The sequence below is a fragment of the Podarcis pityusensis genome (genome assembly GCF_964106645.2).
Source record: "Podarcis pityusensis genome assembly, chromosome: Z".
Classification (NCBI taxonomy): Eukaryota; Metazoa; Chordata; class Lepidosauria; order Squamata; family Lacertidae; genus Podarcis; species Podarcis pityusensis.
Genome location: NC_138044.1, coordinates 3396605 through 3412832, shown reverse-complemented (window position 1 = coordinate 3412832; position 16228 = coordinate 3396605). Strand labels below are relative to the sequence as shown.

At 44.7% G+C, this 16228-nt stretch overlaps 1 protein-coding gene across 20 annotated transcripts in view; it reads right to left on the bottom strand.

Moving 5' to 3' along the window:
- Positions 1-208: 208 nt before the first annotated feature.
- Positions 209-16228, bottom strand: part of DNM1 (dynamin 1) — a 135349-nt gene continuing 119329 nt past the window's right edge. For 8 of the 20 annotated variants that reach the window (XR_013981705.1, XM_080990874.1, XM_080990879.1 and 5 more), the window contains one exon: positions 209-2220. Coding sequence is in view for 16 of the 20 variants with exons in the window: in XM_080990874.1 (XP_080847000.1) it covers positions 2148-2220 (73 nt within the window). In the remaining 4 variants the exon portion in view is untranslated. Of the gene's footprint in view, positions 2221-8452; positions 8490-15920; positions 15983-16228 lie in introns of all 20 variants that reach the window. The other 12 variants (XR_013981706.1, XM_080990878.1, XM_080990872.1 and 9 more) reach the window with 4 other exon arrangements.

Below are 16228 nucleotides of genomic sequence, written 5' to 3'. Positions count from 1 at the left end.
TATGTGTAAATAATACCCCAGTGAGATGATGCACTTTCAGTGGATGGTGATGCTTCCTTTTAATAACCCCATACAGAATATGTGTGTGTGTGTTTAACTGTAAAACCAGGATGTCAACCTATTGCTCCTGACACTGCCATCATGTGTGCAGCTCTCCATTGGTCTTGCCACAAATAACTTGACAGCATTAAGTATAAGAGCCTGGAAGCACTGAGAGAGTGTTTTATTCTAGACATGGAGTACTCAGTTATACAGAAATAATAGTTTATTTTTCAGCCAATAAACAAGAGTTGACAGATCACAGACAGCATCACAGATACTAGCAGCACTGCGAAGATTCACCACAATTTTGGGGCGACAATGACCCAACCGTGTACATCAGGGAGTTGACAATCTCAGACTTCTGGGTGTGGGCTATATTTTGTTGGGTGCACATGTGTACATTATATATAATCTCCTTACTCAAGTATTTGCTAAACTCTAACATCAGAAGCATTAAAGGCTTAAAACATCTGGACACCATATATATTTAGATCTTTATATTTATAGATATTTATAGATATTTATATAACAGTAAAGATATGTTTCTCATTACTACAATATAGCTCATTTTTTTGTTTAAATTCCTTTAAAGCAACTGGGAGGAAGAAAAGCCAGTTTCACTAGAGTCACATCTGATATGTGCAAGCCACAAGCTACAACAGAACAAAGCTGTGTTTTTAACATGTGCGTTGGACCATTCCAGGACAGAACAGCTAAGAGGCAGATAAAGGATGGATCTCAAGAAGGGAGCAGGGTTACATGTCAAATGGTGGTTTTGGACTCTCCGGGCGGGAGGGACTAGCTTTGCCAGGACGGCTGGAATTCAAGGAAAGAGAGACAAGAACACAAAAGAAAAAACAAGGGAGGAGAGAGAGAGGGAGAGGGACAAAAATGTAAAACAACAGTTAAAATATGGAAAGGATTGGACATCAGAAGTTGACGTCGAGGATCTTCAACAGAAAATTAAAAGTAACAGCACTGGGGTAAAAGGAACAAAAATTGTAAGTGGGGATGGCGGAAATTTTCCAAGGGGGATGTCTAAAGCTGGCTTTCAAAAAGACAGGATGTTGCAGATCTTTTCCCCCACCCCACTTTAAATATTTCTATATTTACCCCTCAACATATACATAAAGAAGCCAGAGAAGAGGATGTCAAGACTAGCAGTTACACACATTTCCCCCCACATTACATATTTGTACCATCAGCATGCAAGAAGTGAAGGTTGGAAGAATCAACAGAATCGTCATGACATCAAACGAGTAGTGTTTTTGTTTGTTTGTCTGAAGCAATGGTAGTTGCACTAAAACACACAGCCCACTCCTGGAAATATTAGATAGTCCATTTCTGTGGAGAGGAAGGCTATCAACCTCTCTCCTGCTTTGTGGAAAGTCAGTTGTAAGTGGTAATACAAGCCAGCTGCCTGGAAACACCAGCCTCTCTTAACCTTCCTTTGCTACTTCAAAAAATAGAGAGTAGCACATTGTGTTGGTTCCTTCCACCTCGAGATAGTGAGAGAATTCTTGGTCTGCAAGACGGCATTATTCAGTAAGCCCTCCTGTCCCCAGCTTGAGAGAAGGCTGTGTCAACTGTTCCCTAAAGTTTGCACTTTGACTCTCAAACCCACATACCAGACGTTACCAAGAATGTTCAAGAATGTTAAAACGTTTTTGTTAACATTATCTTCATGTGTTATCCTCTTCCAGAATTTTCATCTTAACTATAGTAGGGGGGGAAATTGTTACGTAGCTATAGATTAGAGCTAGATGCTACAGCTAACCATCGCAGGCAGGACGCTATGCGCAGACCAGGCAGGTTGTCCACAACTGCCGTTTTGGTGCACAGCAATGCTCCTGTAAAAACAATGCTCCAAAGATCTTATGTCCTTCCAAGTTCCCCATGCCACTGAACTAGGACTACTCTACGCTCACAAAGCAATACAGGATGCACGAGAGAAGACGAAGAAGAGCTCAATCACTAACGAGCATTTTACGACATGGGGGAAGGAGGGGAGTGAAGGTGCCTGTGGGAGGAACAAGGGGTTGGGTTGCTGGGGCGGGGAGAACCCCGGGCACAGAACTTGTTGCCAGCTTTCTACAGGCCTCGGGTTATAAATCTAAGAGGGACGGTTCAGCTGGTCGGATTATGGTGGGTCGAGTAGGTGAGGCAGGGCCCTTCCGGCTGTGAGAGCAGAGAGAAGAAGAGAGAAAGAAAGACGAGAAGAGAACACACACACAGAGGTTAGCCATGGCGGTCAGTCACAATCCCTACATGCTTCTCCACCTCATCCAGACCAGGACCTTGGCCTTCACATAGACCAGAGAGGGCAATGCTGTTATTCATAGCCTTTTAAAAATGGACCAATTTCATCGTTGCTGCTTTAAAAAGGAAGACTAGAAACCACCCTTGACACAGATCTATGAAATCCCCATGGATTACTGGTGTTCACTTAGAATCTCATTGAAGGATCTCTAGAAACCAGAGTCCAATTTCCAGAAAGGAGGTCCTGGTACCCAGGTGAGTGTTGAGAAGCATGCAGCACAAACTTTGTGATGCTACTATACCAAGCGAGTGAGGAGCAATGTTACACAGAATGGGTGGTGTCCTCTGGGAGGTGCTGTTTCAGAAGTTGCCGGCCAGTCTGGATCAGGCACCCCCTGCTCTGAGAGTAAAGAGCACCTTTTTGAGCTTGACCACTAGCTGAGTCCAGCTTTTTCAAACACTTCTTTATAACCCTAGAACAAATTTAGTCAGAAATTAGGTTGCAGCATGCCTCCCTCCACCCCGCTCCAATTGACAACTCCCAGACTTTTTGAACCTCTCCAGCAACAAGCAGGGGCTGCTTCATAGACTGTCAGACTGGTGTGGTCAGAAGTTGGTTTTGAGCTGCTGGATGCTGAAGGTGAAGCACCTCTTAGGTATGTCCTTCAGCTCTAGTAACAGCTTCACCCTTGTTTATGTCACCCCAAACTGCTTCAGCATGAGACAGGCAGGCGCCAGCCTCTGCCAATTTCCATGTGATGTTAGCTTGTTTTTTATTTTATTGCTGCCTGTTTTAATTTATGCTTTTTAATTTTGTTACTATCTCGTTATATTTGTTTTATTTTTATTGTGTGAACTGCCTTGAGAAAAGACTGAAGTGTGGCCTAATTTTTGCAAAGCAAATTCATATCCTGGCGCATCCATTTTTAGGTAAACCTTGGCAGCACTCATTTTTCCAGTGCTGATTCATTTCCGGGAACTTACCTTAAGTTACTGGATAGTGTCAGTATTATAGACAAGTCTGCCACATAACCTTTCTGATGGTGGGGTGGTGGGGTGTTGCCACTGTGTATGGATGTCACAAGGCTTGATCAGGTTGGGTGTCTGGGAACAGATTGGGAGTATCCCAGAGAGGGGCTCTCCATCTCCATGGCCATAGCCCAGTCTAGGATAAACATATCTGTGGGCTCTTGCACAATAACTATAACTTAACAGAGAAGTTAAATTATCTGTGTGACAGTCCTACATGCATGTAAACCACTGTGAGCAGAAGTTGTCACCAGGGCTTGCCCTTTACCATGGAAGAGTTTGCTTTGGTCTACCATTTTCCTCTCTCAAACCTACATTTGTATCCCCCCCCCCCTTAATGAGCTCCAACCAGAACAAGGCTCCATTTTGTAGTGGTCTAAAGTCAGCATTGCCTTGAGGATGCAGAGCTTCCCAGCATGTATACTGTGTGGCTATTTAGAGGTGTGAAGGATCATAATACGTCATGCTCTATGCACAAAAGCATTTCCTACAAGGGAGTTGCATAGGAACTTTGTAATGCACGAAGGCTGCAAATGCGGCTCTTCTCTCAAAACCGGAAGAGAAATGATTGTTTGTGACTTCTTTGGTGCTCTTTGTAAAATCCAGGCTCTGGGCAGGCAAAGTTTCCCAACAGCGAGTCCCAGAAGGATGAACGGGCAATAGCCAAGCCTCCTCAAAAAGACCAGCTCCTGCAACCAAACAGCCTGACAAGAACTGAATGGCAACCTGAGCTGCTGTTGAGGAGGGCTGACAGGAAGCAGGAAAGAGATGATGTTCTGGAAGCAAGTCAGTTACTGCAAAACTGCCATGATGATGGAACACCGAGTTACAGTCCCCCTGAGCTGCATGGTATACCTCTCACACTCCACAGCTACAGGTTCACTGGGGATGATACAGAGATGTGCCAAGGAGAAATCACCATCTCCACCTGAACGCCACTGCTCTCCGCTCACTCTCTTCCTCCACACCAATGGCCTTGATCAAACTTAGAAGGGCAGGGGCTGAAGTCTTACTATCATTGAAGGCAGGCAATGCTGTACTTACGCCTCTGTCCAAAACAGGCCTTGAAAATTCATTCTAGTATTATGTAAGGATAATGCATCTACAATTAATTTTAGCACAACAAAGATCATGGTCTTTTTTAGATGCAGATTTATAAGTAAGAGGAGAATAGGTGGTCGGCGTATAGACACAAATCAAGAAGTTTAGATACTTGGGGCATTATGTTTTCCTCCACACTTTCTTGGACTACCCCGACACAGATGGGCAGTAGAAGCTGCTCAAAGTATAATAAAGTGGCACTCCATTTTTTTCTATAGTAAGGGAGCACAATTTATCCCTGCTGCCGTGAAAGTATATAAGGTTTACATTTTGTCTCAGCTGCTGTATGTCGTTCTGATATGGATTCAGGAATTTAGTTCAACAGTTGAGAGTGTTCTTTCAAACTTTTCGCATCCCCTTTTTGGAATCCCATAGTGAGTGTTAACCACTGGTCAATGGCCAGAGACAGGCCTTGCATCTATAGAATAGAAACAAGGCCAGATTTAACTGCCTCCCTTCTGCAACAGACTACTTTGCCACCTTGTGAGTAAATATCCCAGAAGGACACAGGAATGGCACCTGGAATATTTCTTGGCTGATACAAAATAATAACAACAGAATTAGTGGCCAAGTTCCTGTTCTAGGCTCAATGGTCTCGTAAGAAGATTCATGCTAATTTCCATTTGTATCTCATGCTTTTATCTTTTGTAATTGTATGTTAAGTAAGTATATGTTTTAATACTCATGGCTTTTATTCTGTGTATATTCTGTCTTAGTAGGTCTGTGACTATAAAAAATGATTGATTGATTGATTGATTAAATTTACAGGAGATACTCCTCACAATGGGACATTTTTCAAGATTTTACATTCATGTACAAAGACAAGTATGTACAAAAGGTTTTCTATCTCTGCCTATTTCATGTGACTGCAATTCCACAGCTTGCTGCCTTTGCCCACCCCTGCACTCACTTTTGGTCACACACACATTATTCCTTAACAACACGTTCATAATGCAGTCTTTCCCTTCCAGAATTCTGGGTGCTGTAGTTTGTTATGGTTTGCTGGGAACTGAAACTACAGTGCCCAGAATTCTGGAAGGGAAAGACTGCACTACAAATATGCTTAAAAGCTATAGTGTGTACACAACGTCAGCCTCTCAGGTCACAAATAACAATAAGACAGATTTTCTAGCTCAGTGTGATTTATTATACTGCCAAATTGCTCCCCTGGCAACAAACAACCCCCAGGACAGGGGGCTTCCTAATTGGAGCTTCGTAAGGAGCAAGAAACCATCGTCCCTGCTTTGGATATACCAAAAGCCAAGGCTTTTTCCCTTCTCTCTCATAACTGCTGTGGAACAGGCTGTATGAGCCACCAAACACTGGTTTGCTGTGCCAGAAAGGCACCTGTCACCTGGCCCAGGCCACACCATTTTTATAATCACGCTTCAAAAAACAAAACCAATTTGTTTGGTCCTCATGTTTATGAAGGGGGGAAAAGCCTTTTGCTTGCGTAACTGTTCTTGCACGCACACGCAAACATGCACACGAAGCAGGGGAGGGGAACTGAATTACTGAATGTGTAATAAATCCTGTGAATCTAAGTAGAGTTATGTAATGCACATTATTATTATCTCTGTTACTCTTAGAACCTGTCTTTCTCAGCTGCAGAATCTACAATTGGGTTTCTTTACTGGCCCCCGGGCCCTATTAATACTCAATTCCTCATTGCCAAAGTATCTCTTTTGCTGCCCTACCTTTTGCTGTGAATTCTCTTCCTACCTTAACTGGAAACCCCAAAGAAAATAACGCTTGCCAAGGCCCTTCTCTGGTGTTCAACAAATATGCTGCTGCAAAGTTTTGGAAGAGAGAAAGGAAAATAGAAGCAGAGAAGGCAAGAAAGGCTTAGAAAGGCACTCTTGTTGCAATGGAGAAGAAAAATGGGTGCAGGGATCAGAAGGTGGAATAAAGTTTACAGCACGAAGTTCAAGTGAGATGCTTGGCTCCTACAGTCTTTACACATTTACAGGTTCAATGTGGAACAAGCTGACTGAATCTCAAGGCAGTAGGGGTATAATGGTTAGAGACTGAAGACTAGGGAGACTTGGGCTCAAATCCCTATTCAGCCACAAAGCTTTCTGAGCCAGTCGCTGTCACACAACCAAACTTTATCTTGTGAAGATAAAGGCAGGGAACCATGTACATTATCCTGAACATCTTATAGAATAAATATATCTGTGTATCTGAAGAAGTGTGCTTGCACACGGAAGCTCATACCAAGAACTAACTTAGTTGGTCTTAAAGGTGCTACTGGAAGGATTTTTTTATTTTGACTATGGCAGACCAACACGGCTACCTATCTGTATCTTATAGAATGGGAGGCATAAAGTGAAATTAGATATCAAGATAGATCAAAGAACTTACTGAGACTTGGTCACCTTGTTAAGGAACAAATAAAGCAGCGTTCCATGGCAGGGGTGTGGCCATGAAATTTGTGCATCCCTGAGTGTCAGTGTGTGAGGCTTGCGAGTCACAACACACCAAATAAAACAGTACCAAGGGATATGGCACCAGAACCCCAAAGGAGTTAGTTTAAACACATTCAGTGGGAAGTTTGAGACCCAGCAACTTTTATTGCAAGCTGCTGTGTTTCACAAGGAGGGTGCTGTGTGGCAGTGGTGGGGGTTTGGGGTGGGGTTGGGATGTTTCTTAAGTCACAGAGCATGGAATGAACTAGTCCAGCGGAACAAAGTTCACTGAACTGGTTCACAAACCTCTGGACTACACCTGAAAGTAGTTCCCATAATTGTCAGGTAAAATAAAGGTGAATTAAAGTTCATTTTGGGATAGAATTTTGAATGTTTTTGGGGTCTTTCATGTCCATTCCCTCCTGGACTAGCTTTCATTTTTTAAAAAGTAAATCAAACAGGAAGTTAGTAAGCAAAACATTGATGCAATGTCCTAAGGCTTGTTAGGCAGATACTATGCCCTGGTGTTGCTGAATATGTTGTGTCACTTAATCACTGTTGCTAAGCTCTCAGAAGGAAGGGATGTGAGGTATCTCCTATATCCTGCTGAAGAGAGTCATTTTTCCAACAGGAGCAACTTGCTGTGAGAAGTGTGTATGGTTCCAGGAATAAAGCAGATGATGCCTTGTGCCTTTAACAACTGTGTTGCTGGCACAACTTAAACAGGGCAAGCCTTTTCTAGTATAGGTGCAGGTGCCACCCCCTTGATGGGTGATCAACTGTGCAACCGTGTATATGCATGGCGTCGGGAAATTATTAAATGATTCATTTCAAACCCAGCGGAAGAGAGCTGGAAAGTCTTCGTGGTTTGCAAGGAGACCCTACCCAGAGACCCAAGCGGATGTCAGTGAGAGTGGAGAAAGCCCCAAAGAGACTTGGTCTTGCTCTGGTGCCAGCCCAATTAAAATGTACGGGATGAAAAAAAGCTCACCAGGCCCTAATTTCTCCTGCTGAATCTGAAAGGAAGCAATGCTAGGGACATAACTCGAGACATAGTGATGGGCACGAGGAACACAAGTTTTTTAAGCAGCTGAAGGACCTTGGGTAGCAGAAGGTGATGGGAGAGGCCTCCCTCTGTTCCTGAGTCCAGTCAGAGGAGAGGATCCTGGGATGGAAGGACCAGTGGTCTGCTTTGGCCAATGTTTGTGGCAGAAAGCTTGGGGATAAAAGACCTTTAATAATGGTGCAGCCTTCACAAACTCACTCTCTTCCTCCCTCCCTCTCAAAATCATGTTCCAAACTGTCCAATTCTATGGGACTTAAAAGGACTATTAGGGATGGTGGCGGTGGGGAAATTATTTTCTTTTCACATGATTTAAATTAATTGCAGCAAAAAAATTCCCACCACATTTCCACTACAACGCTCTAATGAGCAGGAATTTGCAGGGCCTGCTTCTGAAGACCAGGATATCTATAAGAACTACCGTACCTAGGAGAGGCAGGTGGCAGGACAGGGGAATGGGAAGGCATGGCTGGGTGGGATAAGACTAACACTGAGTCATGCATCACTAGAGGCTGAGGGAGGCAGGGGTGAGTGGGAGTGAAGAACGTACCGTAGCTGCCAATCTTCAAGGGTCACTGATAGTGATTCTGAAAGACAACACGAGAGCAACATGGCTGTTCAGACAATTTGAGGCAAGAGGCCACGCAAGTCTGGAAAATGAGTCACACTCGTGTGCACATGCACACGTGATTGCAGACAGATACTTGTGAAAAAGCACAATGACCAATACTGCATACATGTGCAAGGACAATGAAAGGAAGATGGAAATCTGCAGCTGCACCCACCCACCCACACAACCGCACACACAAGGATGTCTGCATCCTCGCATACCACAATTCCATTGCAAGGTACAAAACTGTGCCTGCACCAGCATGTACAACAGACACATACGACACACGCCAGGACACTTGCACCCCATGCACACTCACACAGCTGCAGCCATGCACACCTGTGCAAGAGCCGACATTTTCAGCCACCCACAGATATGTGGCCGCTGGCACTTTAAGGGCAGTGGCACACAAAAGGACTGGCAGGTTGTGTACAAACTTACCTGCCTCCAGAAGTGGGTGCAGGGTATTCTCTCCTCCACTGCCAGGGCCAGCCCTATCACTAGATGAAATGAGGCAGCTGCCTTGGGCAGCAGATGCTTGGGGGTGGGCGTGCATGTGCAGGGCTGTGGCGAAGGTGTTGGAGGACAGAGCTGAGCTTGCGCCCTTGGGTGCAGCAGAGGGCCTTGCTCTGGAACCCATGCTGGGGTACATGATGTGTAAAAGGTAGGAAGTAAAATAATATTTTGAATGTTTTAATGAGTCATTTTTTTTTGTTTACCCCGTTTTATTGTTTTAGTCTGTTTGTAAACTACTCTGAGGTTTATCTGTTTCTTGTTTTTTACAATCAAGGTTGTATAAATTTTATGAATTAAAAATAATAAATAAGACTTAACTAGCAGCCTGACTGACTTCTATACATGGAGGGCAAATGGGGAGGGGGAGGGAGCCATCTGGTTCTTCACCAGAGGCAGCAAAATGTGCTGGACGGCCTTGGCAAGCAGACTCCAGCAAATACTTCTGCCCCTCCCTCCACATTTCAGGAAGGCTTTTAAAAACCCACACCACTCCCCTCCGCAGGTACCTAACTCACTTGTCCAGTTTAAATGTTTATTCCACGCCTTAAAAACCAAGCAGTGCATTTGTTTGTTTTTTAAGTGGAAATGTTGTTCGGGTGGCCGGGGACTGACTTTGGAAGTGCCACAGGAGTCAGCCAATCAGCACTCTGCACAGCCAGCTGGCTAAAGAGGAAAAGAGACACTCCAGGATTGGTACAAAGGACGGCCAATCAGCCCTCTGGCATCTCCTGGAAACAGGCAAAACTGGTTACTCCCAAACTCAATCCCGGTTGGAAGTCTGCACATTTTTCTAAATAAGAGTGAATGCAGATCCACAGACAGAACTGCACCGTTCAAGGTATGAATGTCTATTTGAAAGGTACACCTTCCGTGTCCTCCTGAAGATCTTTGTACTTTAACTGCCATCATCTTGATCACTGGCTGTGGCTGATGGGAGCTGGAGTCCAGCAACATCTGAAGGGTCAACGGTTCTTTTCCGTAAAGTTTGCACCCCAATATTTTGCTAGGGCAGGAAAACTGATCCGCTTGTCTTGCCCAGATGGGGTACTTCCTAGAAGACAGCTGTCTGGCAGCAATGCACTTCAGGAAGAATATAAGTCTTCTCCCACAAGTCACACGTAAGGTGTTTTAAGGTACTTACAACGCAAATGACTTCCTTTCTCAATCAAACGCAGAAGCTGCATTCTCACACATTCAGAACTAAGACTACTCACGCACATGCCCAAACAGGGACTATTCTCATTATATTGTGTGAAAACTCCCCTTGTCAAAGCTGCCCTCTTCAGATTACTGGACCATCTCACTAAACCAGAGGTGGCTAGCTTGAAGCCTCCCCCCCCCCCCGGGTGCATATGGACTCCAACTCCCATCATTCCTGGCTGTTGGCCATGCTGGCTGAGGCTAATGGGAGTTGCAGTCCAGCAAAAGGTCACAGGTTTCCCCATCGCTGCACCAAACAGTTGTCAGGTGTAAGGTTATATTCAACAGCATCTTACACTTGGGTAACAACAAGGCCACAGCTTCAGGGCTACACAAGCAAATATATGCACCTCAGCCCACCTCATAGACCTTGTAAATTAATTTGTTGAAAAGACCTTTACAGTGCAATTCTACACATATCTACTTAGAAGTATTTCACTGGTGCATACTCCCAGGTAAGTGGGTATAGGATTGCAGCCTTAACCTACTATCTGTCCCCAGTTAATATGGCAGCCGATAATTCTAAACATATGCAAGCACTTATAAAAACTGCAAACAGAAAGTGCCATCTTTAAAAATATATGCCTCCCCTTTCTCTCTATCTTGTAGGACTGACTCTTCTAAGATCATGTCCGCTACAACCTATGGATTATCTAAAATTAAAAAGAGGCGATGTTTCTTGCTTCAGAAACAATATGTAAATTTATGTGCACTTACTCAACAAGTAACCAATTCAGAAGTCCTATGTCTTATTAGAATTCATTTCTTTAGGTTGCAGCCTTAATAATAATTATTACGTGTGCTCAACCCTTTACCACCTGGCATTTGTATAAATATTCATCTACCCCAAAATACTCCACACAGAAAACAAGGTGCAGGCTTTACACTCTTGTGCACAGGCTTTCATGCACACATTTCAAAGAAAGCAAACAAAGATTTGACACCCACTGATGAAGTGCGCGCACGCACACACACACACACACACACTCAAACGTGTGTAGCTCAAAGGCTGAAATGCTGGGTCCCCCTTCAGTACTCCCCGCGCAACGTGGGAAGGCCAAATTTGTGTTAAAAGAAGAAAAACAAAGAAGAAGAAGAAACAGAACAGCAACAAATGAAGATGGTTGTCTGTTCACTTGTGGCCAGCAAACTCAAGCCCAACTGCCAACGTGAACTCTCTTATTCTATATACAAGAGATGGAGCAAGGAGGACTGACTTGCCATCTGGGGGCTGTTGACCAGTGGAGTAGGAGTAGGCCAAGGACGGGGTGGAATAGAAGAGTTGGGAGGGGAGAGAAAGAGGGAGAGAGAATCTGGAAACACTTGGAAATCATTCGAGCTGAGCCACTCAAGTATTATCAACACCTTGGCACCTTAAAGACTAACAAGTATTGCTGTAGCATAAACATTTGTTGACATTTGAGTCCCCTTGTGGTCCAGAAAAAGTTTGTGTTAGGTCTCTAATGTATTATAAGACTGTCTTTAAAATGCAACAGCCTAACAGGTCTACTTTTCTGGACGCTGTCGGTCAACAAATGTTTATCTACAGCATACTTGTTAGTCTTTAAGGTGCCAAGGTGTTTAAACTTGAGTGGCTCAGCTCGAAGTTCTCTCTCGGACCTAAATTTGTAATGGCAATTTTTAGAGAGGGCACTCCAAAATTGTTGAGCTGTTCTTAGGGTACCCCGAAGTGGGTGACCTTTTTTCAGGGAGGGTTGGCCACAAAACTGATACGCCTGCCAGTATCGGGAAAATCTGACCGCCGATCGCATAAAACCACCCGAGGGTGCCACCCGCCAGAAGGTGCCAGGCTGATCGCCGGGCGTATTTGCGCTATCAATGGGTGGATTTTCACGATGAAATCCGTCCGCCGGGAGTGCGAGCACCACCATGCCGATCCACTCAGGGGGATTTTGTCATACACCCCGGCATGACACCCAGGGAGGACCGCATTCCCCACACACCCTTGCGAAGCCCCAGAATGGTTGTATCGAATAGGGGCTAAATGTATCCTAAAGCATCTAAATGTTCTACACTTGCTCACGGTACATTTCCAGGCACAATTCAGAGTGTTGGTGCTGACCTGTAGAGCCCTAAATGGCCTCAACCCAATATACCTGAAGGAGCATCTCCACTCCATCATTCAGTCTAGTTTTGAGGGCCTTCTGGCAGTTCCCTCCCTGCGAGAAGCGAAGTTACAGGGAACCAGGAAGAGGGCCTTCTCGGTAGTGCCGCCCTCCCTGTGGAACGTCCTCCAATCAGATGTCAAGGAAATAAACAACTACCTGACTTTTAGAAGACATCTGTAAGCAGCCCTGTATAGAGAAGTTTTTAATGTTTGATGTTTTTAATATTCTGTTGGGAGCTACTCAGAGTGGTTGGGGCAACCCAGCCAAATGGGTGGGGTACAAATAATAAAATTACTGTATTTACTTAAGTCTAATGCACCATCAAATCTTATGTGCACCTCAATGTTCAGAACACTGAAAGCAAAAAAAGTATTTGCTGGCAAATGTAAATGTGCCGTTGAATCTAATGCACACCTTAATTTTTACAACATAATTTGGCCAAGAAGGTAAGCATTAGATTCGAGTAAATATGGTATTATTGGTCCTACTCAAAACAGACCCATTGAAACTGATGGGCAGGACTAACTTAGGTGCACTGTTTTAAATGGGCTTGCTCTGAGTAGGACTTCACTGTATACAACCTGATCTGACTGGTCACTTTCATGTTTCAGCTGAACAATGCAAACAACAAGCTCCCACCCCCTTCCTTGACTCACCCAGTTCTGGCAGCCCCTAGACATTTTGCCAGAGGTTCAGGAAGAGACATGCAGGCAAAACCCACTTCTGTGCAATTGTGGAAATGGCCCCCTCTCTCTCTAAGGCAGGCTTCCTCAACCCTGGCCCTCCAGATGTTTTGAGACTACAATTCCCATCATCCCTGACCAATGGTCCTGCTAGCTAGGGATCATGGGAGTTGTAGTCTCAAAACAGGTGGAGGGCCGAGGTTGAGGAAGCCTGCTCTAAGTCATGGGCATAGCCAGGATTTATTGGGGAGGGCAGGCTTTACGTTGGGGGGGATGTTATCTGCAATGCAATTAGTTATTTTTATTTATTTACTTGATTTCTTGAGGGCAGCTGCCCTTCCACCCCCACCCCCACTACGCCCATGCTCTAAGTGTCCACAAAACAGCTTCTGATGATATTAAAAGGTGAAGCTTTTCAGGGCAGGGAAGGAATAGGGACCCCAGAAGCCAGCTGACTGGATCACATGGCCTGGGCCACAATGTCTCCCATTCGCTGTCAGATGGACAGGAGATCAGAGGTGTGGTTCTTAGGAGTCAGGTGTGTGCAAACACACACACACTTTCCTTACACTATTCTTTGCTGCTGCCTGGCAGTGCCCCTCGGCCCAGAAACCAAACATTTACAAGGGGGAAATGTGGCGTGGTGTAGGAGATAAAAGTCAGAGAGGAGATAAGTAGAGAGCAAAACCTCATTCATTTCAGCCTGCCTGTATATAGAATATATAATCCATGAGGATGAGAGAGAGAGAGAGAGAGAGAGAGAGAGAGAGAGAGAGAGAATGGCAATGAAGAAATGTGTTGGGGAGACAGGAAGAACTGCACACAGAGGTAAAGCAGCAGAAAGTAAAGCAGATTATAACTGAATTCAAAAAAAGGAAAAGGAAGAAGAAAATGGCAGGGAGCAGAGAGAAGCAAGGAGAGAGAGAGAGAAGCAAGAACAGGCAACAATACAGACAGCAGCAGCAGCAGCAGCAGCACATGGTAACAGGCCCTGGCCAAAGGATGCTGTAAACAAGGAACTGGGCCTGCGGAGAAGACCCTGCGCATCTAGAAAGCAGGTGGGTATAGCTAACCATTTGCATGCCAAAGTGTTGCTTTTTCTTCATTATTATTATTATTATTATTATTATTATTATTATTGCAACCAACACATAAGCCAGTGTCCTGCACCTTCTCCAGGCTCGTCCATGCCTGATCCTAATCTAGATCTGTGGTGTGTTTGCAGAGCAAATATCTGGTTGGAACAAGGCCCCACTCAGCCAGGCAAGGTCATTATCAGCAAGCACCGTCCTGTACCCAAGTGGCCGCCGGAGGCAGTGACCAGTCTATAAACCCTTACAATCAGATATCGATATGAGAGACAGGCCCTCCCCAGAAAGGGCGCCTTCCCACGCACAGCAGCATCCATGAACTTATACAGCAAATTGTCACAGACAGCGGAGTCCTTAAGGATATGCTGCAGCTGCACGTGTCAGCTCTTTTTATGACACACTCACGGGCACCCACAAACCTCTGGGTGAGTGATGCTTGCATGAGAGCTGCAGGCAGAAAGTGTGGAGTTTTCCTCTCGGCACTGCAAAGCTGAGATTTCCCTCTGGACTTACCTCTGACTCCATCCTGTAACAAGTATGCCCACACAAGTAAGAGTGGTACAGCTGAACAGCCCAGAGCTGGGATTGGGGAAATTATAATTTTCTAGGTTTTGTGCTTTACTTCAAACGATAATGTGAAGGTACAGCAAAGGGAACCTGGTGGGCTGCCTGAATCATCAAGCAGAACGAACACAGCTAAATCTTGCATCGCCACTGGTGAAGGGGCAGCATCTCCTTCTCCAAAGGGCAGGGAACTGGCTTAAGGGGCCCAGGGCAGGCTACACAGAGTTTTCCTCTCCAACATCTCTCTACTTCCCAGCACCTGCCACCTGAGGAATCCACCTCACTCTGCCTCGTGGCAGGGTGTATCTGCACCACAGACTTAAACTGGTTAAACAGCCATTCCTTCTTCCGAGGAAACTGCCCTGGGACGTATAGTTGAGGAGGTGGGTGATGGGGGAATCCCCAGCAGAGTATTCTCAGCAAACTGCAACTCCTGAGATTTGTTAAACCAATATTGCTCAGTTTGTAGGTCAGGTGAATTGCTAATGACTTAAGTCTTCTCACTGTTCAAGGGGTGCAAAAAAACAGGAGCATAGTAAAAGTTAATGTGATCAAACAACCTCATGTTCAGTGACAGAAAAGTCCTGATCCATGTTTTCAACTCAGGTCAAGGGCTTTGCCAGGAAATTCTGCTAATTAAGAGGATAAGGCAAGTCCCAGCCAACTCCTTTAAGACACCCTGAGCAGCCTTTCTCAGTAGGAAGCAACACTGAAATAAAAGCTTTATCGACAATCTTCCCACAGCAGTTTCTCAAGTTCAGCTATTTGAAATGAAGCATTTATACCTAGTTCCCTACTCACACGTAAAAAAAACACCCCAATACCAGCTCTGGACAGCTACTTGCTATTTAAACAACAAACAAACAAACAAACAAACAATGAACAAACAAATAAATAAAAGACGGCCTTCTTTTGCTTAAGATCAGCAGTTAAATATCAGCAACAAAACTCTTCCCAAATGTTTTTGTATCATTTGCAAAACAAAGTATTTCCAGACACACAAAACCACGTGCAGCAGCCTGGTCTTTTACATGTCTGTTTGTTATCAAGGCCCACTGCATTCCACAGGTCATGCTCCCATTGTATGACTTAGCAGTGCAAGTCTCCCAACCATATTTACCCAGAAGTAAGTCTTATTGAAGTCAATGGGGCTTACTCCCAGGCAGGTGGGTCAGGACTGCAGCCTAAGTTCTTGGTAAACATGCATAGAATTATGCGTATTTACTTGGGAGTACCTCCACCGAACTCGTTTGGACTGATCTTCACGTAAAAGTCCGTGGTGCTGTTCTATAGGAAACAAGTTTTGCTATCATTCTCAGTTGTAGTCTTCTGCATGCCAGGTCCAAAGTGCAACATCTTATTCTGGCTAAACTTTCTTCATGTTATAGAAAGAGAAGTTGGCAGAACCATGTTTTCCCCAGGGAGGACCTGGTTGCTCTGGCTGGAGTGGGGGTCTGTTTCTATGGGGCTCTCTACCTTGGAAATTAATCACAAAAGGGGTGAAATACAGTTCTCCTCCCCACTCAAAAATAT